General features: G+C 44.4%; 3 protein-coding genes across 4 annotated transcripts in view; all 3 read left to right on the top strand.

The window, feature by feature from the left end:
• Positions 1 to 25395, top strand: part of lingo3b (leucine rich repeat and Ig domain containing 3b) — a 644601-nt gene that overhangs the window by 266953 nt on the left and 352253 nt on the right. The gene's annotated exons all lie outside the window — the stretch shown is intronic.
• Positions 1 to 25395, top strand: part of nectin4b (nectin cell adhesion molecule 4b) — a 212759-nt gene that overhangs the window by 104735 nt on the left and 82629 nt on the right. The gene's annotated exons all lie outside the window — the stretch shown is intronic.
• The window catches only part of arhgap30 (Rho GTPase activating protein 30), a 47746-nt gene that overhangs the window by 16811 nt on the left and 5540 nt on the right, over positions 1 to 25395 (top strand). The window contains exons 8-12 of the mRNA XM_087241638.1: positions 1274 to 1439; positions 2334 to 2431; positions 2573 to 2644; positions 4643 to 5272; positions 9064 to 9188. Coding sequence (XP_087097764.1) covers positions 1274 to 1439; positions 2334 to 2431; positions 2573 to 2644; positions 4643 to 5272; positions 9064 to 9188 — 1091 coding nt within the window. The remainder of the gene's footprint in view (positions 1 to 1273; positions 1440 to 2333; positions 2432 to 2572; positions 2645 to 4642; positions 5273 to 9063; positions 9189 to 25395) is intronic.

Raw genomic sequence — 25395 nt, 5'->3', positions numbered from 1 at the left:
AACATAACCAGAAAAAAACCTGAACATAAACCGAAGATAGCCAAAACATACAGACCATAACCTGAGCATAACCTAATCATAACCTGAACATAACCAAAACATAACCAGAGTATAACTTGAACATAGCCAAAACATAACCAGAACATAAACCGAAGATAGCCAAAACATAAACAGACCATAACCTGAGCATAACCTGAACATAACCAGAACATAGGCAAAACATAACCCAATCATAACCCCAAAATAGTCAAAATATAGCCAAAACATAACCAAAACATAACTTGAACATAACCTGAACATATCCAAAACATAACCAGAACATAACCTGAACATAAACTAAAGATAGCCAAAACATAACCAGAACATAACAATAATATAACCTGAACATAACCCAAGCATAACCAGAACTTAAACTGAACATAACCTGAGCATAACCAGAACATAACATGAATATAGCCAAAACATAACCAAAACATAATCAGAACATAACCAAAACCTGAACACAACATGAACATAACTATTGTTATGACTTAAATTGATATATGCAAGAGTGATTAATTAATGCTCCATTTATCGTTTAATTGTCATAAAGTGACTTTATTTACCTTTTCATTTATATATGCTGTTTTGCTTTAAGAACAGTTTTCCTATGATGCTTAGTGCTACTGAAAGCGCGCCTGTAACCATTGGCAACTGACTCAGTGTGAGAGAGAGTGTGTGTTCGGAGTTTCGCTCCTGCTTCAGTATACAAAAACTTCAGTAAACAGTTCATTTTCGTTCTAAACAAAGTTTTCCAGTCATCATTATTGCTGCTAGATGAAAAGACAGAACAACTATAAAATAACCCAAACATAAACTAACAAACTCACTGAATTTTAATTTTGTATTTATTTTTTATTTATAAAACAACCTGACTTTATCTCAGCTAGATTTGCCATTTATGTTTTTACGTTCAAACTTGTTTGAGTTTCTTGTTTCTGTTGACAACATAAGAAGATATTCTGAAGAATGTTGCAAACTGGTAGCCATTGACTCCCACATTACTAGATTTTTACAGTTTGAGTGGCAAACATTTTTCAAAATATACATGTTTGTATTCAGCAGAAATATGCTTAAGGAACACTTAAGGGTGAATAAAAATCTGTAAACATTAATTTTTGCATAAACTGTCCCTTAAAAAACGCTTAAATATACAATAAGTAAAACCAATATTAATAACATTTTTTGCAGTATGTACCAGTGATCTGAAGTTGTTTTGACTGTGTTCATGCAGGTGTAAGCATGGAGCGCCGCAAGTCTCTGCCGTCTCCTTCAATTCTGTCCAGTCAAGACGATCACTTCTTCAAGTCTTTACCCTTAATCAGTTCAGGAAACCTCAGTCCCGGAGATGGACCTCTACCCATGAGACCCTACCACGCCATTATCGACGGCACTGACAAGTACGACTTAGAGAAAAAATAATGTATTTATTTCCAATATTTTATACCTGTCATGCGGAAATAAATATAAGACTGAAACAATCAGTAGGTGGCAGCACATAATGGTCTTAAAGTGCGCATTCATTCAAAATATAGGATGTTTATTTTGCTAGTGCACATTGTTAGTTTTAGAATTAAACTGGGTGAGTTAATTATGTGAAAAATGCAGTTTATTTTGTTATTCTTTAATCAAAATTTGCTCATCTGCTTTCTCTCTGGAATGGCAGTCCTACTCTGATGATTCTGATTAGGCAAAATATGCTTAGCCACGCCCCTCCACCTGTTAGTTTGCTAAGAGTGAAAAATGAGAGGTGGAACCCATAAATAAACCCCACCTCCTATTTAATTCATTCATTTTCTTTTCAGCATAGTCCCTTTATTAATCAGGAGTCACCACAGTGGAATGAACCACCAACTTATCCAGTATATGTTTAACACACCGAATGCCCTTCCAGCTGCAACCCAACACTGGGAAACTACCATACACTCTTACATTCACACACATACCCTACGGCCAATTTAGTTGATCAATTCCCCTATAGCGCATGTGTTTAGACTGTGGGGGCACCCAGAGGAAACCCACGCCAACACGGGAAGAACATGCAAACTCCACACAGAAACTCCAACTGGCCCAGCCGGGGCTTGAACCAGCAACCTTCTTACATTGAGGCTACCCACTGCACCACTGCATTTTATTTTATTTGATTAAATCACAATGTTGGTGCCAAACACACATACAGTACCTCTAAATGTTGTGACTGACCAATTAGAATCAAGAGAGCTGTGTAATAATCTGAATAACACCCGGCTGGATGTACATTATCCCTTATTTACTCTCTTCTGTGTTGTTTTCAGGAGGAAAGGCTCCCTCAAAGGCAGAAAATGGAAATCCATCTTTAATTTGGGCGCGCGACTCCACGACCCGCGCAAGAAGAACAAATACTGTCCTAAAGGTACCGTTGACAGATTTACAGTGCATTCTGAAAGACTCTAGATTCATAATTTTTTGCATTGCATGTTTAAAGTCAACAAGTAAAGTGTTTTCTCCCCGATTCTCACTCTTCTTCACTGGTGTTTGTGTTGTGAATGCACAGATAAAGAGAAGACGAGCCTCAGGCCTGCTAAGAGCATGGATTCGCTGAGCACAGGTACTACTGCACTCGAAGGTATGATTAAACTATGAAGACTAGATTGTATATACCTGATTATATACATTTTACACAATATACTGTTTAGTAGTAGTATTATTTATTATATGCAAATTTATATTTGTTTTATTAAAAACAAGCTTAGGTTTTTCCACCTGTCAGGTTTTAGACCATATGGGACACAGGATGTGTATAAGGATATAACTCAGTTGTTTGAGCACACTTTATTATTATTGTTTATTTATTTGTTTGCTGGAAATTAGAACTGAATTTAGAAATAGTTTTGAAACAAATATTTGCACTTAACAAACAAAATAAATTATGTATAGGCTAAAGGATATCTGTGCGTACAACACGTTTCCCTATCCACGAAAGAGCGAAAGTGAAAGTAAAGGCAGATTGTAGGAGGCTCATTCTCTCATTCTCGTGCTGCAGATGCTCTGTCTAACTGTTTTCTCTCTAGTGAAGGATTTAGTTTTTACACTTATAATGGGCCCTATACACCTGGCGAAATGCAGCGCAAGGCGCAACGCAATTGTTGTTTGCTAGCTTCAGCTCGGCGCAAGAGTCATTTTGACATTTTGCAGCACGCTGTTTAAATAGCGAATGCATTTGCGCTCATATGTGCGTTCAGCTCTAAAAAAGGAGGCGTGTTGAGGCGCACTGCTGGCACGTTGCTATTTTGAGGAATTAAAATAGACTGCACGATAGACCAGCTGAGAGGAGGTCTATAGTCCAGCACAGAGTGTGTTAGTTGTGCGCCAAACATTGCTTAATACACACAGGATGTACAGCAATACGCAAATATCTTTACAAATGAAAAAGAATTAAAGGATTCAAATATTACAAAACATGTTATTTTCTAGCCTACATCAAATAAACACCACTACCTTCATGCCTTCTTCATCTCGGGAGGCTTTTTCAGTTTAATTATGACAATTTGCTTTTGTATAATGTCATTATTATTATCAGTATTATTTATTATATCCATATTTATATTTGTTTTATTAAAAACAAGCTTAGGTTTGTCCACCTGTCAGGTTTTAGACCATATGGGACACAGGATGTGTTTTAGGATATAACTCAGTTGTTTGAGCACACTTTGTTATTACTGTTCATTTATTCGTTTGCTGGAGATTAGAACTGAATTTAGAAATAGTTTTGAAACAAATCTTTTTGTGCTTAATAAACAAAGTTAATTATGTATAGGCTAATTGATATCTGTGCATACAAGGTTTCCCTATCCACGAGAGTGAAAGTGAAAGTGAATAATGAGGAGGCTCATCTCTCATTCTCGCGCTCTTGTGTAACTGTTTTCTCGCTAGTGAAGCTTCAGTTTTTCCACTTACAAAGTCGTCATGTAAATAGCAAATGGCGCGGCGCAACTGACTCTTAAAGGGAATGGGAAACGAGACTCTGATTGGTTCATTCTCAAAACACACCCAGAACTCATTAAGAGAATAAGCTCAACACTGTTAGACCATGTGCCACGGCGCAGAGCGTGTTGTTCCATCCTTAAAATAGCAAAAGTGAATTCTGACACGCTCTTAATGCTTTTGCGCCCTGCGCTTCAGACTTTGCGCCTAGATCGTTAAAATAGAGCCCAGTGAGGGCTTAAAAACAGAACAGAAAAGAATAAATTACTTAAAAATTATAATGTTAGGACCTGAAAATGTATGCAGATCTTGACCCCCTTAACACATTCAAATGCACATAACAAATTTTCAATAAACCATTCAAGTCTTTCAGTCATTGACTTTTACTAAAATTGTCTCATTTACATTTCCCTAGTGCTAAAAATTGTTTAGATGAAACCAGATAGATTAAATTTGCCCACTTTATATTGCCTTTATTTTCTTGCTGCTTATGTTTTAACTTTGTTCGTTGCCAGCCTGAGTTAGCAGCTATCATAAATAAATAAAACTACTTAATTACAGTTCATTACAATAATTATTAACTGTAATAATTTTTTTTCAGTTTTAAAATTAAATAAGCTGTATATTTTTCTCCCGTCAGACTCGAAGCCTCCTCAAGCTGATCTTCCTCCTCTAGTTCTGTCCTCAGCCTCTGGCAGCTCAGAGGGCGTGGCCTCATCAGGAGTGGGCGTTGCTTCAGCAGGAGGGGGCGTGTCCAGTGGATATGCTGTGACGTACAGGCGAACAGGCGGAGCTCAGGTCAGTGTGGTCAGTGCAGGAATTCCCGGCTCTTATACTCGTCTGGACTCAGCGGGCGGAGCCGAGGGGCCGGCGCAGGGCATGGCCAAATCTCCTGCCATCAGCAGCAAAGCTGAACGCCGTGCCGGGATGCACATTACAGGACCGTTTTCAGTGACCGTCCCGCTTCACATCACCTCCGGACTGGCTCTCGGGGTCCTGCACGGCGGATGGAACGATAAAGAGCAAACGCAAGATGAAGACGTAAAGAGCACAGACGGAGATTCACAGAGCAAGAACTGCGATCAGAATGAAGCCAACAGTTCTGTGGAAACTCAGGTGGATTGTGGGAAGGATGTGATAGAAACAGAGGAAAAATCAACAGACGGCAATAAAGCAGAGACAGAAGATCTGAACTCAACTCAAGAGTCTGTGAAGGACAATGTCGAAGATGTAAAAGGCAAAGAGGAAACTACAGAGGAGGAGTACATGGGTAACGTTTGCTTTCTTGTGTTTTATTATGTGTAGAATCTTGAAAGGAGAGCTGTTATGCAAAAAGGTTATCAGAGGGGGAAAGCCCCGCCCACTAGTGCCCATCTCATTAGCATAAACAGCAGCCCTGAGTGAGAAGCAGCCATCTGTCCATTAGCCATTAGAGTGTTTGAGCTGCTGAAGATGATTTCAGCATAGACTCAGAGGATTATAGATGTGGAGTTTTAGATGAACAGCGACAGGAGCGACACAGACTGACAGAAGCATCAAACACACACTCACACCTGACCAGCACTGAGAACACACACACTGCTGTTTTACATCAGTCACTATAATTATGCACATGCATTTGTAGCTCCACCCTCTTCTAAAAGGAGCACAATCTCATTTGCATTTAAAGCGGCAGTCACCAAAACGCCACAATTAGGATCAAAGCCTGAAAGGGTCAGTTTCAGAGAGATGGAGAACATTAGAGTGTGTGATATTTTCAGCTCAAACTCAAACACACACACTTTAGAAACAGCAGAGACGTATTTTACGTCTTGTAAAAAGGGACAGAATAGGTCCACTTTAAAGACACGGTATAAAAATAAAGTTAACTAATAATTTATTGTTATTAGTATTAGATTATCATTAACTGATTTGCATATTCAAATGATCACACACTGTAAAATAGTTATTGCTTGCCTTCACTTTTGGTAACACTTTAGTTAAGTTTACAGTTATGCAAATCAAATGTGTGATCAGAATATAGATATTAATAAAAGTGTAAAGTTTGCAGTGTCTATTTAGAATATGGGATTAAAAATATAAAGTTTGGTGTGTGTGATCAAAATAGAGTTTAAATTAAATGTCAATGTCAGTTTTATTGATATAGCACTATTAAACACAACCAGAGGCTGACCAATGTGCTGCACAATACACATCACAACAAAGAAAATATACATAAAAGTAGAACTAAAACGGACAATTTTCATTGATTAAATACATAATCAAACAGTGTGTTTGCCTCAAAGCAAGAAGGTCGCTGGTTTGTGTCCAGCTGGGTCAGTTGATGTGTCTGTGAGTTTGCATGTTCTCCCCATGTTGGCGTGGGTTTCCTCCGGGTGCTCCGCTTTCCCCCACAATTCACAAAACATGTGGTACAGGTGAACTGGGTATGCTAAATTGTCTGTGTATGAGTGTGAATGAGTGTGTATGGATGATTCCCAGAGATGAGTTGCGGCTGGAAGGGCATCCACTGCGTAAAACGTGCTGTATAAGTTGGCAGTTCATTCCGCTGTGGCCAGGCACGTGCACACATAGGGCTCAACCTGTGCAGTGCACATGCCCTTTTTAGTCTTGGATAGAAAGTGCCCTTCCAAAATGATCAAAAGTGCCCCCGCGACGCAGCACACCTTCAGGCCCGCCCTTCAGTAGGCGCGTGACAACATCGCTCTTGAGTACGCGCGCGACAACACAGCTGATCAGTACGCGCGCGATAACACCGCTTTTCAGTACGCGCTCTGCGCGCTTCCACCCCCCATCCTGGCTGTGGCGACCCCGGATTAATAAAGGGACTAAGCCGAAAAGAAAATGAATGAATGAAACAGATCTAATACAGAGGCAGAGGCACTCCACAACCTAGACCTAACTTTAAAAATTTAGGCGCATCAGCCAATATTTAGTCGCACCCACCAATTATGAGCACCGTTACTACAAGTTTTATACAAACATATTTATTGCATTTAAAATCAACACTAATCAAAGTAACAAGCAAAAAAAAAATATATATATATATATGCAAGCGTGAGGAAAATATGTCTTAACAAAATCCTGTTATCACAAGAAAATAGATTTTTATAACAGAACTGAGTGACTAAAGCATACACGGAGCGCTCACCGGCCCTGCACACACTGCTGGACATGAATGAATCTGTTAACGGTATAACTGTGCTGTTCTCACGGGTGCTGTCTGATATTGCACTGATGCTTTTGACATATACTGCACCTTATTATATGCATACATCATGTTAATAGCAATACTTGTCTTTTCATGAGTAGCGATGTTAGTTTACTCAGTGTAAGCCTTTTTGTGATGGTGTACGTGGTGTTAATTTTGACATATATCTGCCTCTTGCACGGCGGACAGCATCTGCTGATTATATGAAGGATTAAACTGAAGCTCTAGTGCTAGATGTGGCAAACAGTTCCCTGAAAACTCCATCCCACAGACTTTTCATAGCGGACTTGAAGCCAGTGGAAGTCTTTTATCCACTCTTGGAAAAGTGTAGATGGTGGATTAACATTCAGCACATGGTCACTAGTAAGATGTCATTATTTGTAACTTTAGATGTCATGCTTTCTAAAACTAAATCTGTCAGTGTTATCTTCATTCTCATCTTCAGCGCTTCACATTTTCGCGGTAGGAGCTCTCTCTGTCATCCCAAGCCAGAAGGCGCTGAGTGATTGACAGCTGATATTCAGTGCTAGAGCAGTGGTGGACCAATAAGAAGAGCGTGAAGGCGGGGCAAGCATTACGGACTTGGCTTTGTTTACTGCAGCAAGTTGACATGACAACTGTTTTAAACCATTCCTGAGCGCTGCGTTTCAAGTGCAGACAAAGAGCTTTGAGATGCGTTCTGCGTGAATGTCTCCCGAATCCGTGCATCTGGTGAACATTTTGCAGTAAAAACTGGTCCACACAACAATTCTTTGCACTCGCACACATGCTCCCAAATATATTTTGAGGTCGCATAGATAAAATTTTGGGCACATATGCGATCAAAATGGTTGCAATTTCGAGCCCTGTGGTGTAATGTGGTCATGTTTCTTGGTTCCTGTTAAAAGCCTTGCAGCAGCATTTTGGACAAATTGTAAACAGGTTTTCTGACTAATCCCAAAGTATAATGAGTTGCAATAGTCCAATCTAGTGGTAATAAAAGCATAATTTATTAATTTACTCATTTTCTTTTCAGCTTAGTCCCTTTATTAATCTGGGGTCGCCACAGCGGAATGAACAGCCAACTTATCCAGCACATGTTTTACGCAGCGGATGCTCTTCCAGCCACAACCCATCTCTGGGAAACATCCATACATATTCATTCACACACATATGTAACGGAGGCCAGCTAGTAAATGCTGTGCAGGTAAACCTCACTCCTCTGACCTCTAAAGGTGCTCTAGCAACAGACGCTAGAGGTCATGGTCTTTAGCCTCCTTGGGAGAGCAACCGACTCCCATACGGAAGGTTGCCGGCTTGATACCAGCTTGGAGTGGGTTGGATGGCGTAGGACCGGCGGGGTTACACATACACTAAGCACAACTGTGGGGGAAACCGGAGCACCCGGAGGAAACCCACGCGAATGCAGGGAAAACATGCAAACTCTACACAGAAACGCCAACTGACCCAGCCGAGGCTCAAATCAGCGACCTTCTTGCAGTGGGGCGACAGCACTACCTACTGCGCCACTGCGTCAACAAAGCATGGATTATTTTTTCAAAATTATTTCTAGATAGAAAAAATGTAACTGTTTTAAAAGTCAAAGCTGAATGATGCAAGATTTGACCACTGCATTTATTTATCTGTTTATAATGTGTAGCAAACATAACCAGAACACACATAGAGTATATATATATATATATATACATACATACATACAATTGGGGTATGTAGATGCTGCTTCAAAATGAAATCCTTAAAACTAAATCCTTAAATCCTAAATCATTCCCACATGTGAAGGAGCACATTGTTTCCTCATGTTTTGAGCTGACTAAAATTAAATAAGACTAACTGTGATCATTTCTCCTCAGACATGAGAGCACACGTCCAGCAGACGCCGGTCAGTCCGATTTATTGTGAGTTTCAAGAACAGGAGCTGGATTTGCAGGAGGCTTTCGGGTTTCTGGACTCGATGGACAACTCTGTCTCAAACCAGGTGTGTTTATATTGATCTTATTATTTATATTGATCTTATTATTGTCATTATGGGGGATTGTGTGTAGAATGTTGAGAAAATCAATCAATTTAATCCATTTTGGAATGAGGCTGTAACATTAAAACATGTAGAACAAGTCAAGCACTATCAATACTTTCCTGATGCACTGTATATGGAGCTGAGAAGAAGGGGGCGGGGCATCACAGACAATAGAGAGGATTTGATTGGTCAGAAAATTTGATGAGCAACTGAAGCTGCGTCCCAAATCGCATACTTATGCACTATTCTATGCCATTTTGTAGTATAAATAGTGTGAGTAGTGTGTTCACACTGAAAACTCTAATAATAATAAGTGCACTTGAATTACCCGGATGATGCACTCATTCAGCCGGTATAATGAAGTGTGTAATGATGGACACTTCACGCACTCAACGGCCGCAGGTTTGCTTGCGTAGCGGAAGGGGCGGAGCTATCAGGCTCACATGTTGCATAACTTTATTTATTTTGGATGGTGAAAGCAAAATTCTCCTACGAGAGTGATTATAGCGCCTCCCGATGGTGAATGCGGTTATACTCACGCCAGGTATTATTTGATAATTCGGTCGTTTATTTCACTGATTTGGCGACCGTCAAACGTCATCAGGGAAACGGTTTGAATTTCCGCTTAGTAAAAAAACATTAGTTTGCCATTTGGGACGACACTACATACATATACTATACTGTTGAGTGTGTAAGTGCATAAGTACATAGTGCATTGGTATAGTGTGCCATTTGGGGCGCAGCTTGAATGTATGAGGAGACGGCAAGTAAATCATCAATCAATTTAGGCGGTAGAGCCAAACTGCAAGCTTTAGATGTTCATGACAGGTTTATATCTGCTACATGTGGATGTTCTCGCCGTTTTGAAGCAAAATAGCTTACAGATATCCTAACATACTTAAACTAACATCAAAGGAGAAGCACTGTAGCAACGACCAGCAGCGTGTAAGTACATTTAGACTTGTTTTCAATTGTTTGTGTATGGTACTAGAAATTTTACTCACTGTTTCCTTGGTTACTGTAAGAGCTTGGGTGTGTAGCGCCCCTCGCCTCAGTTTCTGTTGTTTTTACTCTGGAGGCGTGTCCAAGCGCCAAGTAAAGGGTATATATTCAGTGCACTAGGTTTAGTTAGTAGAAGTAGAACATTTAGATTTGTTTTCAGCTGTCTCTGTGTGGTTCTAGGACATTTAGATTTGTTTTCAGCTGTTTGCGTGTGGTTCTAGGACATTTAGACTTGTTTTCAGCTGTCTGCGTGTGGTTCTAGGACATTTAGATTTGGTTTCAGCTGTTTGCGTGTGGTTCTAGGACATTTAGATTTGTTTTCAGCTGTCTGTGTGTGGTTCTAGGACATTTAGACTTGTTTTCAGCTGTCTGCGTGTGGTTCTAGGACATTTAGACTTGTTTTCAGCTGTTTGCGTGTGGTTCTAGGACATTTAGACTTGTTTTCAGCTGTTTGCGTATGGTTCTAGGACCTTTAGACTTGTTTTCAGCTGTTTGCGTATGGTTCTAGGACATTTAGACTTGTTTTCAGCTGTTTGCGTGTGGTTCTAGGACATCTTCACTCCCATCAGGTGTTTTTTTTTCCCTCTCCGCTGTCGCCACTGCCTCGCATGGTTCAGGATTGGTAGAGCTACGCATCGATGAATTGGCTCTTCAGTGTTTGAACTCTCAGTAATGATTAAATCACACTGAACTGAGCTAAACTGAACTGAACTGAACTTAAACACTAAAACCTGAACCACACTGTTCCAGTTACTATGACCATTTATGTGAAGCTGCTTTGACACAATCTACATTGTAAAAGCGCTATACAAATAAAGCTGAATTGAATTTAATTGAATTGACTTTAGACTTGTTTTCAGCTGTTTGTGTGTGGTTCTAGGACATTTAGATTTGTTTTCAGCTGTTTGCGTGTGGTTCTAGGACTTTTAGACTTGTTTTCAGCTGTTTGCGTATGGTTCTAGGACATTTAGACTTGTTTTCAGCTGTTTGCGTGTGGTTCTAGGACATTTAGACTTGTTTTCAGCTGTTTGCGTATGGTTCTAGGACCTTTAGACTTGTTTTCAGCTGTTTGCGTATGGTTCTAGGACATTTAGACTTGTTTTCAGCTGTTTGCGTGTGGTTCTAGGACATTTATACTTGTTTTCAGCTGTTTGCGTATGGTTCTAGGACCTTTAGACTTGTTTTCAGCTGTTTGCGTATATTAGTCTTGTTTTCAGCTGTTTGCGTGTGGTTCTAGGACATTTAGATTTGTTTTCAGCTGTTTGCGTATGGTTCTAGGACATTTAGATTTGTTTTCAGCTGTTTGCGTGTGGTTCTAGGACATTTAGACTTGTTTTTAGCTGTTTGCGTATGGTTCTAGGACATTTAGACTTGTTTTCAGCTGTTTGTGTGTGGTTCTAGGACATTTAGACTTGTATTCAGCTGTTTGCGTATGGTTCTAGGACATTAAGACTTGTTTTTAGCTGTTTGCGTGTGGTTCTAGGACATTTAGACTTGTTTTCAGCTGTTTGCGTATGGTTCTAGGACATTAAGACTTGTTTTTAGCTGTTTGCGTGTGGTTCTAGGACATTTAGACTTGTTTTCAGCTGTTTGCGTATGGTTCTAGGACCTTTAGACTTGTTTTCAGCTGTTTGCGTATGGTTCTAGGACATTTAGACTTGTATTCAGCTTTTTGCGTATGCTTCTAGGACATTAAGACTTGTTTTTAGCTGTTTGCGTGTGGTTCTAGGACATTTAGACTTGTTTTCAGCTGTTTGCGTATGGTTCTAGGACATTTAGACTTGTATTCAGCTTTTTGCGTATGGTTCTAGGACATTAAGACTTGTTTTTAGCTGTTTGCGTATGGTTCTAGGACATTTAGACTTGTTTTCAGCTGTTTGCGTATGGTTCTAGGACATTAAGACTTGTTTTTAGCTGTTTGCGTGTGGTTCTAGGACATTTAGACTTGTTTTCAGCTGTTTGCGTGTGGTTCTAGGACATTTAGACTTGTTTTCAGCTGTTTGCGTATAGTTCTAGGACATTTAGATTTGTTTTCAGCTGTTTGCGTATGGTTCTAGGACATTTAGATTTGTTTTCAGCTGTTTGCGTGTGGTTCTAGGACATTTAGACTTGTTTTCAGCTGTTTGTGTGTGGTTCTAGGACATTTAGACTTGTATTCAGCTGTTTGCGTATGGTTCTAGGACATTAAGACTTGTTTTTAGCTGTTTGCGTGTGGTTCTAGGACATTTAGACTTGTTTTCAGCTGTTTGCGTATGGTTCTAGGACCTTTAGACTTGTTTTCAGCTGTTTGCGTATGGTTCTAGGACATTTAGACTTGTTTTCAGCTGTTTGCGTATGGTTCTAGGACCTTTAGACTTGTTTTCAGCTGTTTGCGTATGGTTCTAGGACATTAAGACTTGTTTTTAGCTGTTTGCGTGTGGTTCTAGGACATTTAGACTTGTTTTCAGCTGTTTGCGTATGGTTCTAGGACCTTTAGACTTGTTTTCAGCTGTTTGCGTGTGGTTCTAGGACATTTAGACTTGTTTTCAGCTGTTTGCGTATAGTTCTAGGACATTTAGACTTGTTTTCAGCTGTTTGCGTATGGTTCTAGGACATTTAGACTTGTTTTCAGCTTTTTGCGTGTGGTTCTAGGACATTTAGACTTGTTTTCAGCTGTCTGCGTATGGTTCTAGGACATTTAGACTTGTTTTCAGCTGTTTGCGTATGGTTCTAGGACCTTTAGACTTGTTTTCAGCTGTTTGCGTATGGTTCTAGGACATTTAGACTTGTTTTCAGCTGTTTGCGTGTGGTTCTAGGACATCTTCACTCCCATCAGGTGTTTTTTTTTCCCTCTCCGCTGTCGCCACTGCCTCGCATGGTTCAGGATTGGTAGAGCTACGCATCGATGAATTGGCTCTTCAGTGTTTGAACTCTCAGTAATGATTAAATCACACTGAACTGAGCTAAACTGAACTGAACTGAACTTAAACACTAAAACCTGAACCACACTGTTCCAGTTACTATGACCATTTATGTGAAGCTGCTTTGACACAATCTACATTGTAAAAGCGCTATACAAATAAAGCTGAATTGAATTTAATTGAATTGACTTTAGACTTGTTTTCAGCTGTTTGTTTGTGGTTTTAGGACATTTAGATTTGTTTTCAGCTGTTTGCGTGTGGTTCTAGGACTTTTAGACTTGTTTTCAGCTGTTTGCGTATGGTTCTAGGACATTTAGACTTGTTTTCAGCTGTTTGCGTGTGGTTCTAGGACATTTAGACTTGTTTTCAGCTGTTTGCGTATGGTTCTAGGACCTTTAGACTTGTTTTCAGCTGTTTGCGTATGGTTCTAGGACATTTAGACTTGTTTTCAGCTGTTTGCGTGTGGTTCTAGGACATTTATACTTGTTTTCAGCTGTTTGCGTATGGTTCTAGGACCTTTAGACTTGTTTTCAGCTGTTTGCGTATATTAGTCTTGTTTTCAGCTGTTTGCGTGTGGTTCTAGGACATTTAGATTTGTTTTCAGCTGTTTGCGTATGGTTCTAGGACATTTAGATTTGTTTTCAGCTGTTTGCGTGTGGTTCTAGGACATTTAGACTTGTTTTTAGCTGTTTGCGTATGGTTCTAGGACATTTAGACTTGTTTTCAGCTGTTTGTGTGTGGTTCTAGGACATTTAGACTTGTATTCAGCTGTTTGCGTATGGTTCTAGGACATTAAGACTTGTTTTTAGCTGTTTGCGTGTGGTTCTAGGACATTTAGACTTGTTTTCAGCTGTTTGCGTATGGTTCTAGGACATTAAGACTTGTTTTTAGCTGTTTGCGTGTGGTTCTAGGACATTTAGACTTGTTTTCAGCTGTTTGCGTATGGTTCTAGGACCTTTAGACTTGTTTTCAGCTGTTTGCGTATGGTTCTAGGACATTTAGACTTGTATTCAGCTTTTTGCGTATGGTTCTAGGACATTAAGACTTGTTTTTAGCTGTTTGCGTGTGGTTCTAGGACATTTAGACTTGTTTTCAGCTGTTTGCGTATGGTTCTAGGACATTTAGACTTGTATTCAGCTTTTTGCGTATGGTTCTAGGACATTAAGACTTGTTTTTAGCTGTTTGCGTATGGTTCTAGGACATTTAGACTTGTTTTCAGCTGTTTGCGTATGGTTCTAGGACATTAAGACTTGTTTTTAGCTGTTTGCGTGTGGTTCTAGGACATTTAGACTTGTTTTCAGCTGTTTGCGTGTGGTTCTAGGACATTTAGACTTGTTTTCAGCTGTTTGCGTATAGTTCTAGGACATTTAGATTTGTTTTCAGCTGTTTGCGTATGGTTCTAGGACATTTAGATTTGTTTTCAGCTGTTTGCGTGTGGTTCTAGGACATTTAGACTTGTTTTCAGCTGTTTGTGTGTGGTTCTAGGACATTTAGACTTGTATTCAGCTGTTTGCGTATGGTTCTAGGACATTAAGACTTGTTTTTAGCTGTTTGCGTGTGGTTCTAGGACATTTAGACTTGTTTTCAGCTGTTTGCGTATGGTTCTAGGACCTTTAGACTTGTTTTCAGCTGTTTGCGTATGGTTCTAGGACATTTAGACTTGTTTTCAGCTGTTTGCGTATGGTTCTAGGACCTTTAGACTTGTTTTCAGCTGTTTGCGTATGGTTCTAGGACATTAAGACTTGTTTTTAGCTGTTTGCGTGTGGTTCTAGGACATTTAGACTTGTTTTCAGCTGTTTGCGTATGGTTCTAGGACCTTTAGACTTGTTTTCAGCTGTTTGCGTGTGGTTCTAGGACATTTAGACTTGTTTTCAGCTGTTTGCGTATAGTTCTAGGACATTTAGACTTGTTTTCAGCTGTTTGCGTATGGTTCTAGGACATTTAGACTTGTTTTCAGCTTTTTGCGTGTGGTTCTAGGACATTTAGACTTGTTTTCAGCTGTCTGCGTATGGTTCTAGGACATTTAGACTTGTTTTCAGCTGTTTGCGTATGGTTCTAGGACATTTAGACTTGTTTTCAGCTGTTTGCGTGTGGTTCTAGGACATTTAGACTTGTTTTCAGCTGTTTGCGTATGGTTCTAGGACCTTTAGACTTGTTTTCAGCTGTTTGCGTATGGTTCTAGGACATTTAGACTTGTTTTCAGCTGTTTGCGTGTGGTTCTAGGACATCTTCACTCCCATCAGGTGTTTTTTTTTCCCTCTCCGCTGTCGCCACTGCCTCGCATGGTTCAGGATTGGTAGAGCTACGCATCGATGAATTGGCTCTTCAGTGTTTGAACTCTCAGTAATGATTAAATCACACTGAACTGAGCTAAACTGAACTGAACTGAACTTAAACACTAAAACCTGAACCACACTGTTCCAGTTACTATGACCATTTATGTGAAGCTGCTTTGACACAATCTACATTGTAAAAGCGCTATACAAATAAAGCTGAATTGAATTTAATTGAATTGACTTTAGACTTGTTTTCAGCTGTTTGTTTGTGGTTTTAGGACATTTAGATTTGTTTTCAGCTGTTTGCGTGTGGTTCTAGGACTTTTAGACTTGTTTTCAGCTGTTTGCGTATGGTTCTAGGACATTTAGACTTGTTTTCAGCTGTTTGCGTGTGGTTCTAGGACATTTAGACTTGTTTTCAGCTGTTTGCGTATGGTTCTAGGACCTTTAGACTTGTTTTCAGCTGTTTGCGTATGGTTCTAGGACATTTAGACTTGTTTTCAGCTGTTTGCGTGTGGTTCTAGGACATTTATACTTGTTTTCAGCTGTTTGCGTATGGTTCTAGGACCTTTAGACTTGTTTTCAGCTGTTTGCGTATATTAGTCTTGTTTTCAGCTGTTTGCGTGTGGTTCTAGGACATTTAGATTTGTTTTCAGCTGTTTGCGTATGGTTCTAGGACATTTAGATTTGTTTTCAGCTGTTTGCGTGTGGTTCTAGGACATTTAGACTTGTTTTTAGCTGTTTGCGTATGGTTCTAGGACATTTAGACTTGTTTTCAGCTGTTTGTGTGTGGTTCTAGGACATTTAGACTTGTATTCAGCTGTTTGCGTATGGTTCTAGGACATTAAGACTTGTTTTTAGCTGTTTGCGTGTGGTTCTAGGACATTTAGACTTGTTTTCAGCTGTTTGCGTATGGTTCTAGGACATTAAGACTTGTTTTTAGCTGTTTGCGTGTGGTTCTAGGACATTTAGACTTGTTTTCAGCTGTTTGCGTATGGTTCTAGGACCTTTAGACTTGTTTTCAGCTGTTTGCGTATGGTTCTAGGACATTTAGACTTGTATTCAGCTTTTTGCGTATGGTTCTAGGACATTAAGACTTGTTTTTAGCTGTTTGCGTGTGGTTCTAGGACATTTAGACTTGTTTTCAGCTGTTTGCGTATGGTTCTAGGACATTTAGACTTGTATTCAGCTTTTTGCGTATGGTTCTAGGACATTAAGACTTGTTTTTAGCTGTTTGCGTATGGTTCTAGGACATTTAGACTTGTTTTCAGCTGTTTGCGTATGGTTCTAGGACATTAAGACTTGTTTTTAGCTGTTTGCGTGTGGTTCTAGGACATTTAGACTTGTTTTCAGCTGTTTGCGTGTGGTTCTAGGACATTTAGACTTGTTTTCAGCTGTTTGCGTATAGTTCTAGGACATTTAGATTTGTTTTCAGCTGTTTGCGTATGGTTCTAGGACATTTAGATTTGTTTTCAGCTGTTTGCGTGTGGTTCTAGGACATTTAGACTTGTTTTCAGCTGTTTGTGTGTGGTTCTAGGACATTTAGACTTGTATTCAGCTGTTTGCGTATGGTTCTAGGACATTAAGACTTGTTTTTAGCTGTTTGCGTGTGGTTCTAGGACATTTAGACTTGTTTTCAGCTGTTTGCGTATGGTTCTAGGACCTTTAGACTTGTTTTCAGCTGTTTGCGTATGGTTCTAGGACATTTAGACTTGTTTTCAGCTGTTTGCGTATGGTTCTAGGACATTTAGACTTGTTTTCAGCTGTTTGCGTGTGGTTCTAGGACCTTTAGACTTGTTTTCAGCTGTTTGCATGTGGTTCTAGGACTTTTAGACTTGTTTTCAGCTGTTTGCGTATGGTTCTAGGACATTTAGACTTGTTTTCAGCTGTTTGCGTGTGGTTCTAGGACATTTAGACTTGTTTTCAGCTGTTTGCGTGTGGTTCTAGGACATTTAGACTTGTTTTCAGCTGTTTGCGTATGGTTCTAGGACCTTTAGACTTGTTTTCAGCTGTTTGCGTGTGGTTCTAGGACATTAATACTTGTTTTCAGCTGTTTGCGTATGGTTCTAGGACCTTTAGACTTGTTTTCAGCTGTTTGCGTATGGTTCTAGGACATTTAGACTTGTTTTCAGCTGTTTGCGTGTGGTTCTAGGACATTTATACTTGTTTTCAGCTGTTTGCGTGTGGTTCTAGGACATTTAGATTTGTTTTCAGCTGTTTGCGTATGGTTCTAGGACATTTAGATTTGTTTTCAGCTGTTTGTGTGTGGTTCTAGGACATTTAGACTTGTTTTCAGCTGTTTGTGTGTGGTTCTAGGACATTTAGACTTGTATTCAGCTTTTTGCGTATGGTTCTAGGACATTAAGACTTGTTTTTAGCTGTTTGCGTGTGGTTCTAGGACATTTAGACTTGTTTTCAGCTGTTTGCGTATGGTTCTAGGACATTAAGACTTGTTTTTAGCTGTTTGCGTGTGGTTCTAGGACATTTAGACTTGTTTTCAGCTGTTTGCGTATGGTTCTAGGACCTTTAGACTTGTTTTCAGCTGTTTGCGTATGGTTCTAGGACATTTAGACTTGTTTTCAGCTGTTTGCGTATGGTTCTAGGACATTTAGACTTGTTTTCAGCTGTTTGCGTATGGTTCTAGGACATTAAGACTTGTTTTTAGCTGTTTGCGTGTGGTTCTAGGACATTTAGACTTGTTTTCAGCTGTTTGCGTATGGTTCTAGGACATTTAGACTTGTTTTCAGCTGTTTGCGTATGGTTCTAGGACATTTAGACTTGTTTTCAGCTGTTTGCGTGTGGTTCTAGGACATTTAGACTTGTTTTCAGCTGTCTGCGTGTGGTTCTAGGACATCTAGACTTGTTTTCAGCTGTTTGCGTATGGTTCTAGGACCTTTAGATTTGTTTTCAGCTGTCTGCGTGTGGTTCTAGGACATTTAGACTTGTTTTCAGCTGTTTGCGTGTGGTTCTAGGACATTTAGACTTGTTTTCAGCTGTCTGCGTGTGGTTCTAGGACATTTAGACTTGTTTTCAGTTGTTTGCGTGTGGTTCTAGGACATTTAGACTTGTTTTCAGTTGTTTGCGTAGGGTTCTAGGACATTTAGACTTGTTTTCAGCTGTTTGCATGTGGTTCTAGGACTTTTAGACTTGTTTTCAACTGTTTGCGTGTGGTTCTAGGACTTTTAGACTTGTTTTCAGCTGTTTGCGTATGGTTCTAGGACATTTAGACTTGTTTTCAGCTGTTTGTGTGTGGTTCTAGGACATTTAGACTTGTTTTCAGCTGTTTGTGTGTGGTTCTAGGACCTTTAGACTTGTTTTCAGCTGTTTGCGTATGGTTCTAGGACATTTAGACTTGTTTTCAGCTGTTTGCATGTGGTTCTAGGACATTTAGACTTGTTTTCAGCTGTTTGCATGTGGTTCTAGGACATTTAGACTTGTATTCAGCTGTTTGCGTATGGTTCTAGGACATTAAGACTTCCACGAGTGGGCTTTAATGAGCCTAAAAGAGCACATGTCACTCCGCTGCTCATTCGTTTGCACTGGCTGCCAGTTGCTGCTCGCATCAAATTCAAAGCTCTGATGTTTGCTTACAAAGTGACTTCTGGCTTTGCTTCTTCTTATCTGCTCTCACTTCTGCAGATGTATGTGCCCTCCAGAAACTTGCGTTCTGTGAATGAACGTCGCCTCGTGGTTCCATCCCAAAGAGGGAAGAAATCACTTTCCCGAACTCTCGCATTCAATCTGCCCAGTTGGTGGAATGAACTCCCGAACTGCATCAGAACGTTCGAGGTTACAGAAGTAACCCTTCGTTCCCCGAGGAGGGGAACGGAAGTGCCATGAATGGGAGGATTCGGATCAGAAGCCGCTTATCTGGAGAGTATTGAACGGGCCAATGAATGAAATTAATTGGCAGCGTAAGCTTGCGCAGGTGTGCGACATCTGCAATCATCTCAGCATATAAGCACACCTGAAGCCAGCAGACGCCATCCTTTTAAGCTGAAGAGACTTTCAAACAGCTAAGGGACAGTCATTATGGCGACGGAATATGGCACTTCCGTTCCCCTCCTCGGGGAACGAAGGGTTACTTCTGTAACCTCGAACGTTCCCCTTCGGTTGGGGAACTTCAGTGCCATGAATGGGAGAATATGGAAAGCGCCACAATGACTGCACCTTACCAACACCCCCGATGAGGAGATAGTCAAGCAAGCGTGACGCACCCACATCATGGGGGGCGCGGTCCTCCAACGTGTCCCTGGCCCTAATTTATCCTACTTCAACAGAAGTTTTACGGATTTAGATATATTTTTTTGGGAAGTCGTGAGCATCTAGATAATTCTAGGAAATACGACAGTACGTTGGGAAGCGTGCAATCCCGATAGGGAGGACGCTGCGGAGGCCATCCGTTACCCAAGGGGGGGATAGATGGCAGAATTTACCTATGGACTAGCCCTAAAAAGGGGGAGTACACATAGCAAAGAGTGGTTAGCGGAGAGGGAAGACACGGGTCAGCCCAGGGGGGGGACTTAACCGTGGCGGAATAAGCATATGGGATCGCCTAGTGGGGATCACGCATAGCAGGCACCTATACCCAAAACGCGGGCTGACCAGCGGGCAGACCTACAACGTAGTGGGCCAGCAAGTGACTCCTCCGCTGAGTCAGTGCTGGGGGCCACGGAGGAATCTGCAGGGCTCACCTGACGGGGAACTTTACTGACAGATAAAAAAGGCGCACGTACCTCCGTGTCAGGGAGAATGGCGCAGCAAGCGTGTTTCAACACCCTACCGAGTTGTCTCCTCAATCACCAAAGGGTTACCTAATACCCTTGAGGAAACCGGCTCCACTCGCAGATTGTAAAACCTTGCAAATGTGTTGGGTGTCGCCCAGCCCGCAGCTCTACAGATGTCTGTTAGAGAGGCGCCGCGTGCACGCGCCCAAGAGGATGCAACGCTCCGAGTGGAGTGTGCACGTACTCCCGGGGGACACGGCTGACCTCGACTCGAATAAGCGAGTGAAATGGCATCCACAATCCAGTGGGATAATCTTTGTTTCGATACGGCACTTCCCTGCTGCCGACCGCCATAACAGACAAAGAGCTGCTCAGATGATCTAAAATTCTGAGTACGGTCCACATAAATGCGCAGAGCGCGAACTGGACAAAGTAAAGAAAGGGCTGGGTCTGCCTCCTCCGGGGGCAGCGCTTGCAGGTGTACTACCTGATCTCTAAAGGGGGTGGTAGGAACCTTGGGCACATAACCGGGGCGGGGTCTCAGGATAACGTGAGAGTAATCCGGCCCGAATTCCAGGCACGAGTCACTGACCGAAAATGCCTCCAGGTCCCCGACCCTCTTGATGGAGGCCAACGCAACCAGCAGAGCTGTCTTCAGGGACAGAATCTTAGAGATACTGATTCGAGTGGCTCAAAGGGATCGGATCGCAGACTCGTGAGAACGAGGGCGAGATCCCAAGAGGGCATGAGAGGGGGGCGAGATGGATTAATTCGCCTAGCACCCCTAAGGAACTGGATGACCAGGTTATGCTTTCCCACGGTGCCGCCAGCTACCGCGCTATGATAAGCGGAGATGGCGGCCACGTAAACCTTGAGAGTGGAGGGCGACAGCCTGCTGTCCAACTTCTCTTGAAGGAAAGAGAGCACAACACTAATCTGGCAATTTCGGGGGTCTTCTCTGCGAGAGACGCACCATTCAGTGAATAGACTCCACTTCAGGGCGTAGGCGCGCCTCGTGGAGGGGGCTCTAGCCTGAGTGATGGTATTAACCACCGCAGTCGGTAGGTTACCTAAGTCTTCCTCGCGTCTAGGGACCACACGTGGAGGTTCCAAAGATCGGGGCGAGGGTGCCAGATGGTGCCCTGTCCCTGAGAGAGTAGGTCCTCTCTCAAAGGGATCCGCCAGGGGAGGGCCGTCGCGAGGAGTGAGAGCTCTGATATCCAGGTCCGGTTGGGCCAAAGGGGCGCAACTAGCAGAACCTGTTCCTCGTCCTCCCTGACCTTGCACAGAAACTGCGCGAGCAGGCTCACTGGGGGAAACGCATACTTGCGCATGCCCCGAGGCCAGCTGTGGGCCAGTGCATCCGTGCCGAGAGAGCCCTCGGTCAGGGGAAAAAAACAACTGGCAGTGAGCGTTCTCGGGGGAAGCAACAGATCGATCTGGGCCTCCCCGAATCGCGCCCATATCAGCTGAACAGACTCGGGGTGGAGTCTCCATTCTCCAGGGCGTAACAGCTGTCGTGAGAGCGCATCGGCTGCACGATTGAGCGTGCCTGGGACGTGAATGGCGCGCAGCGATTTCAGCCGCGGGTGACTCAAGACGGCGGGCGAGCTGAGACATGCGGCGAGAGCGCATACCCCCCATGCGGTTGATATACGCCGCCGCCGCCGTACTGTCCGTCCTGACCAGCACGTGTTGCCGCTCCAGCACCGGTAAAAAGCGGTGGAGAGCGAGGAACACTGCCAACAGCTCTAGGCGATTGATATGCCAATGCAGCTGGGCACCCTTCCAGAGGCCCGCAGCCGCATGCCCGCGACACACGGCCCCCCAACCCGTGTTGGAAGCGTCTGTTGAAACAACAACATGGCTGGACGCCTGTCCTAGAGGCACACCGGCCTGTAGGAACGAGGGGTCGTTCCAAGGGCTGAGGGCGCGGCGACACAGCGCAGTAACCGAGACCCGGTGTGTGCCCGCGTGCCATGCGCGTCTGGGGACCCGATCGTGAAGCCAGTGCTGAAGTGGTCTCATATGGAGCAACCCGAGCGGCGTGACGGCGGCTGCGGATGCCATATGCCCCAGGAGCCTCTGAAAGAACTTCAGTGGGACCACTAGTTTGCTGTCGAGCTCCCTCAGACAGTTCAGCAACAGGCGAGCGCGTTCCTCGGAGAGGTGCGCTACCATGGTGATCGAGTCCAGCTCCATCCCGAGAAAAGAAATCCTCTGCACGGGGGCGAGTTTGCTCTTTTCTCGGTTGACCTGAAGCCCCAGTAGGCGGAGATGCCGAAGCACCTCGTCCCTGTGCACAATCAATTGCTCCCGCGAGTGGGCTAAAATCAGCCAGTCGTCGAGATAACCGAGTATGCGAATGCCCGCGAGCCGAAGGGGCGCTAGGGCACCCTCCGCGAGTTTGGTGAAGACCCGCGGAGACAGAGAGAGCCCGAAGGGGAGGACCTTGTACTGCCACGCTCGACCCTCGAACGCAAACCGCAGAAATTGGCGGTGACGTGGAAGAATGGAGACATGGAAATACGCGTCCTTCAGGTCTATGGCTGCAAACCAATCCCGAGGACGAACGCATTGGAGAATGCGCCTCTGCGTGAGCATTCTGAACGGCAGCTTGTGCAGACAGCGGTTCAAAACGCGCAGATCTAGGATTGGCCGTGACCCACCGCTCTTTTTGGGTACGATGAAGTATGGGCTGTAAAACCCACTCTCCATCTCGGCTGGAGGAACCGGCTCGATTGCACCCTTCGCCAGGAGGGCAGCAATCTCCTCTCGCAAGACAGGGGCGGACAGGGGGTTGACCCTGGAGAAATACACGCCCGTAAACTTGGGGGGCCGTTTCGCGAACTGAATCGCGTAACCGAGTCTGATTGTGCGTATGAGCCACCGCGAGGGGCTGGCCCGCGCTAACCAGGCAGGCAGAGCCCTCGCTAATGGAGTCATCGCTACAATCGCTGACGTACCAGCGGTGGGGCAGCGCGGAGTGGGTGTGCTGATCCGGGAAGCACGAGGGTCCCGCGGAAAAGCTGGAGGAGAGCGATTCGCTCTGGCTCCGCACCCTGACTCCGGAGAGGGGGCTGGAGGGCTGAGGGAAGGGAGACCGTCCCCCCAGCGCTCGTGAGCCACTGGCGAAGCACGTAGAGTCTGCGAGCCGGAAGGCAGCGCGTCCCGGACTGGCAGAACTCGTGCAGTCACATCCGGGGAAGGGAAAAAGTGCTCTTTTACTGATGTTTTGGTGGCACTGAAAAGTACCGTTGTTATCGGGGCCCCGCCCTCCAGCGGGGAAAGAGCAAGTTTCCTCTTCTCCGGATGGCCTGTCTCAGGGACGCTTCGCGGTCCGTTTACCGGACTTAACGGCGCCCTGGGCAGGAGGGGCTGCCTGCTTTCGAGGTGAACGCCGCGCCCGCTTGGCCGGAGGCGCAGGCGGGGGCGGGGCAGCACTCGTTGGCGGGCGCCCTCGGCGAGGAACAGCGGAGGTGGATGGCTCGGCGGGCGGAGCGGGCTTACGGCCACGCCGATAGATGACATTGCCCATCGCATCCGACTGCTCTTTCACCGCCTTGAATTCCTGGGTGAATTCACCGACGGTGTCGCCGAACAGGCCAGCCTGGGATATGGGCGAGTCAAGAAAGCGAACTTTGTCAACGTCGCGCATATCGGCCAGGTTTAGCCAGAGGTGGCGTTCCTGAACCACAAGTGTGGACATCGTCCTCCCCAGCGCACACGCGGCGGACTTAGTAGTCCGAAGAGCATAGTCGGTCGCGGTGCGCAGCTCATGTAATAAGCTTGGGTTGGACCCGCCCTCGTGCAGCTCGGCCAGCGCCTGCGCTTGGTAGCGCTGGTAGGTGGCCATCGCGTGCAAAGCAGAAGCAGCCTGGCCCGCAGCCTTATAAGCTCTGGCTCCGAGGGAGGCAGACAACCTACAGGCTTTGGACGGGAGGCGGGGCAAACCCCGCCACGTAGAGGCGCCGCGCGGACAAAGATTGACCGCGATAGCGCGCTCCACTGACGGGATCGCCTCATACCCCCTGGCAGCTCCGCCGTCAAGGGCGGTGAGGGCGGAGGCACTCGCAGCACGGGCAGAGAAAGGTGCCCTCCAGGACTGCGTGAGCCTACTGTGCACTTCCGGGAAGAAGGGGACGAGAGGCTTCGAAGGCTTCGCCTTCTGGTCCTCTACGTAGCACCCATCTAGTCGGTCCGGCCGCGGAGCTGGGGGATAAACCATCTCCAACCCCACGGCCGAAGCAGCCCGGGAAAGCACGGCTAACATGTCCGCTTCAGGATCCGATTTGACAGCGCTCACCTGCCCGGAGGGGGCGAGCGGGTCCGGATCTTCGTCGGACAGTGAAAGCCCACCCTCCGATGCCGCGGAGGACATCTGATCTCCGGTGTCAGCGAGTGTGAGAGCTACCATCTGGTTAGACGGATCACTCTCACCACCCGAAGCTTGGATGGAGCGCCGTGAGGAGCGAGAGGTCCGCGAGCCCGTGGGCGGCGGATTAGCTCCCGCTGAAACCCTCAGATCTGCCCGAGCGCCCGCTGCTTTTTTAGAACAGGAGGCAACTGGGGTGGCTCGCTCTCTTGCGAAAGTTAGCCGCGATCTTAGCTGTGCAACGGTCATGGCATCGCAATGACGACATGAACCGCCCGCGAGCACCGCATTAACATGCTGGACCCCCAAACATGCAATGCAGTGATCGTGTCCATCATCCGGAGCCAGGAAACCCCCGCATCCAGAAACGCACAGTCGGAGCGCCATCCTGAAAAGGACGTGCTGCACGACTGTGTTGCTCTTTTAGGAAAGTTGCAACTATACGCACCGCTCTGGAGGACCGGACCCAAAGAACCGCAGGCAAGGGAGTAACCCAGCTCGACCGTCTGCCACCGCGAAGACCCACTCTGGACCGGGAGACACACTCGTTCGCTCTGAAGTGCTGATCAGCAAGAGGAACCCTCATCGACTCACTCAGAAAGGATCTGAAGCGAAAAGGATGGCGTCTGCTGGCTTCAGGTGTGCTTATATGCTGAGATGATTGCAGATGTCGCACACCTGCGCAAGCTTACGCTGCCAATTAATTTCATTCATTGGCCCGTTCAATACTCTCCAGATAAGCGGCTTCTGATCCGAATCCTCCCATTCATGGCACTGAAGTTCCCCAACCGAAGGGGAACGGCAGAGTCACTCGCTGTCTTCAAGAAACCACTAAAAACTCAACTATTTAGTCTCCACTTCACTTCCTAATCTGCAATTGCCTCTCTG

This window comes from Danio rerio, chromosome 2 (genome assembly GCF_052040795.2).
Source record: "Danio rerio strain M-AB ecotype USA chromosome 2, GRCz13ab, whole genome shotgun sequence".
Taxonomy (NCBI): Eukaryota; Metazoa; Chordata; class Actinopteri; order Cypriniformes; family Danionidae; genus Danio; species Danio rerio.
This window is presented reverse-complemented; position numbering and strand designations above follow the sequence as displayed.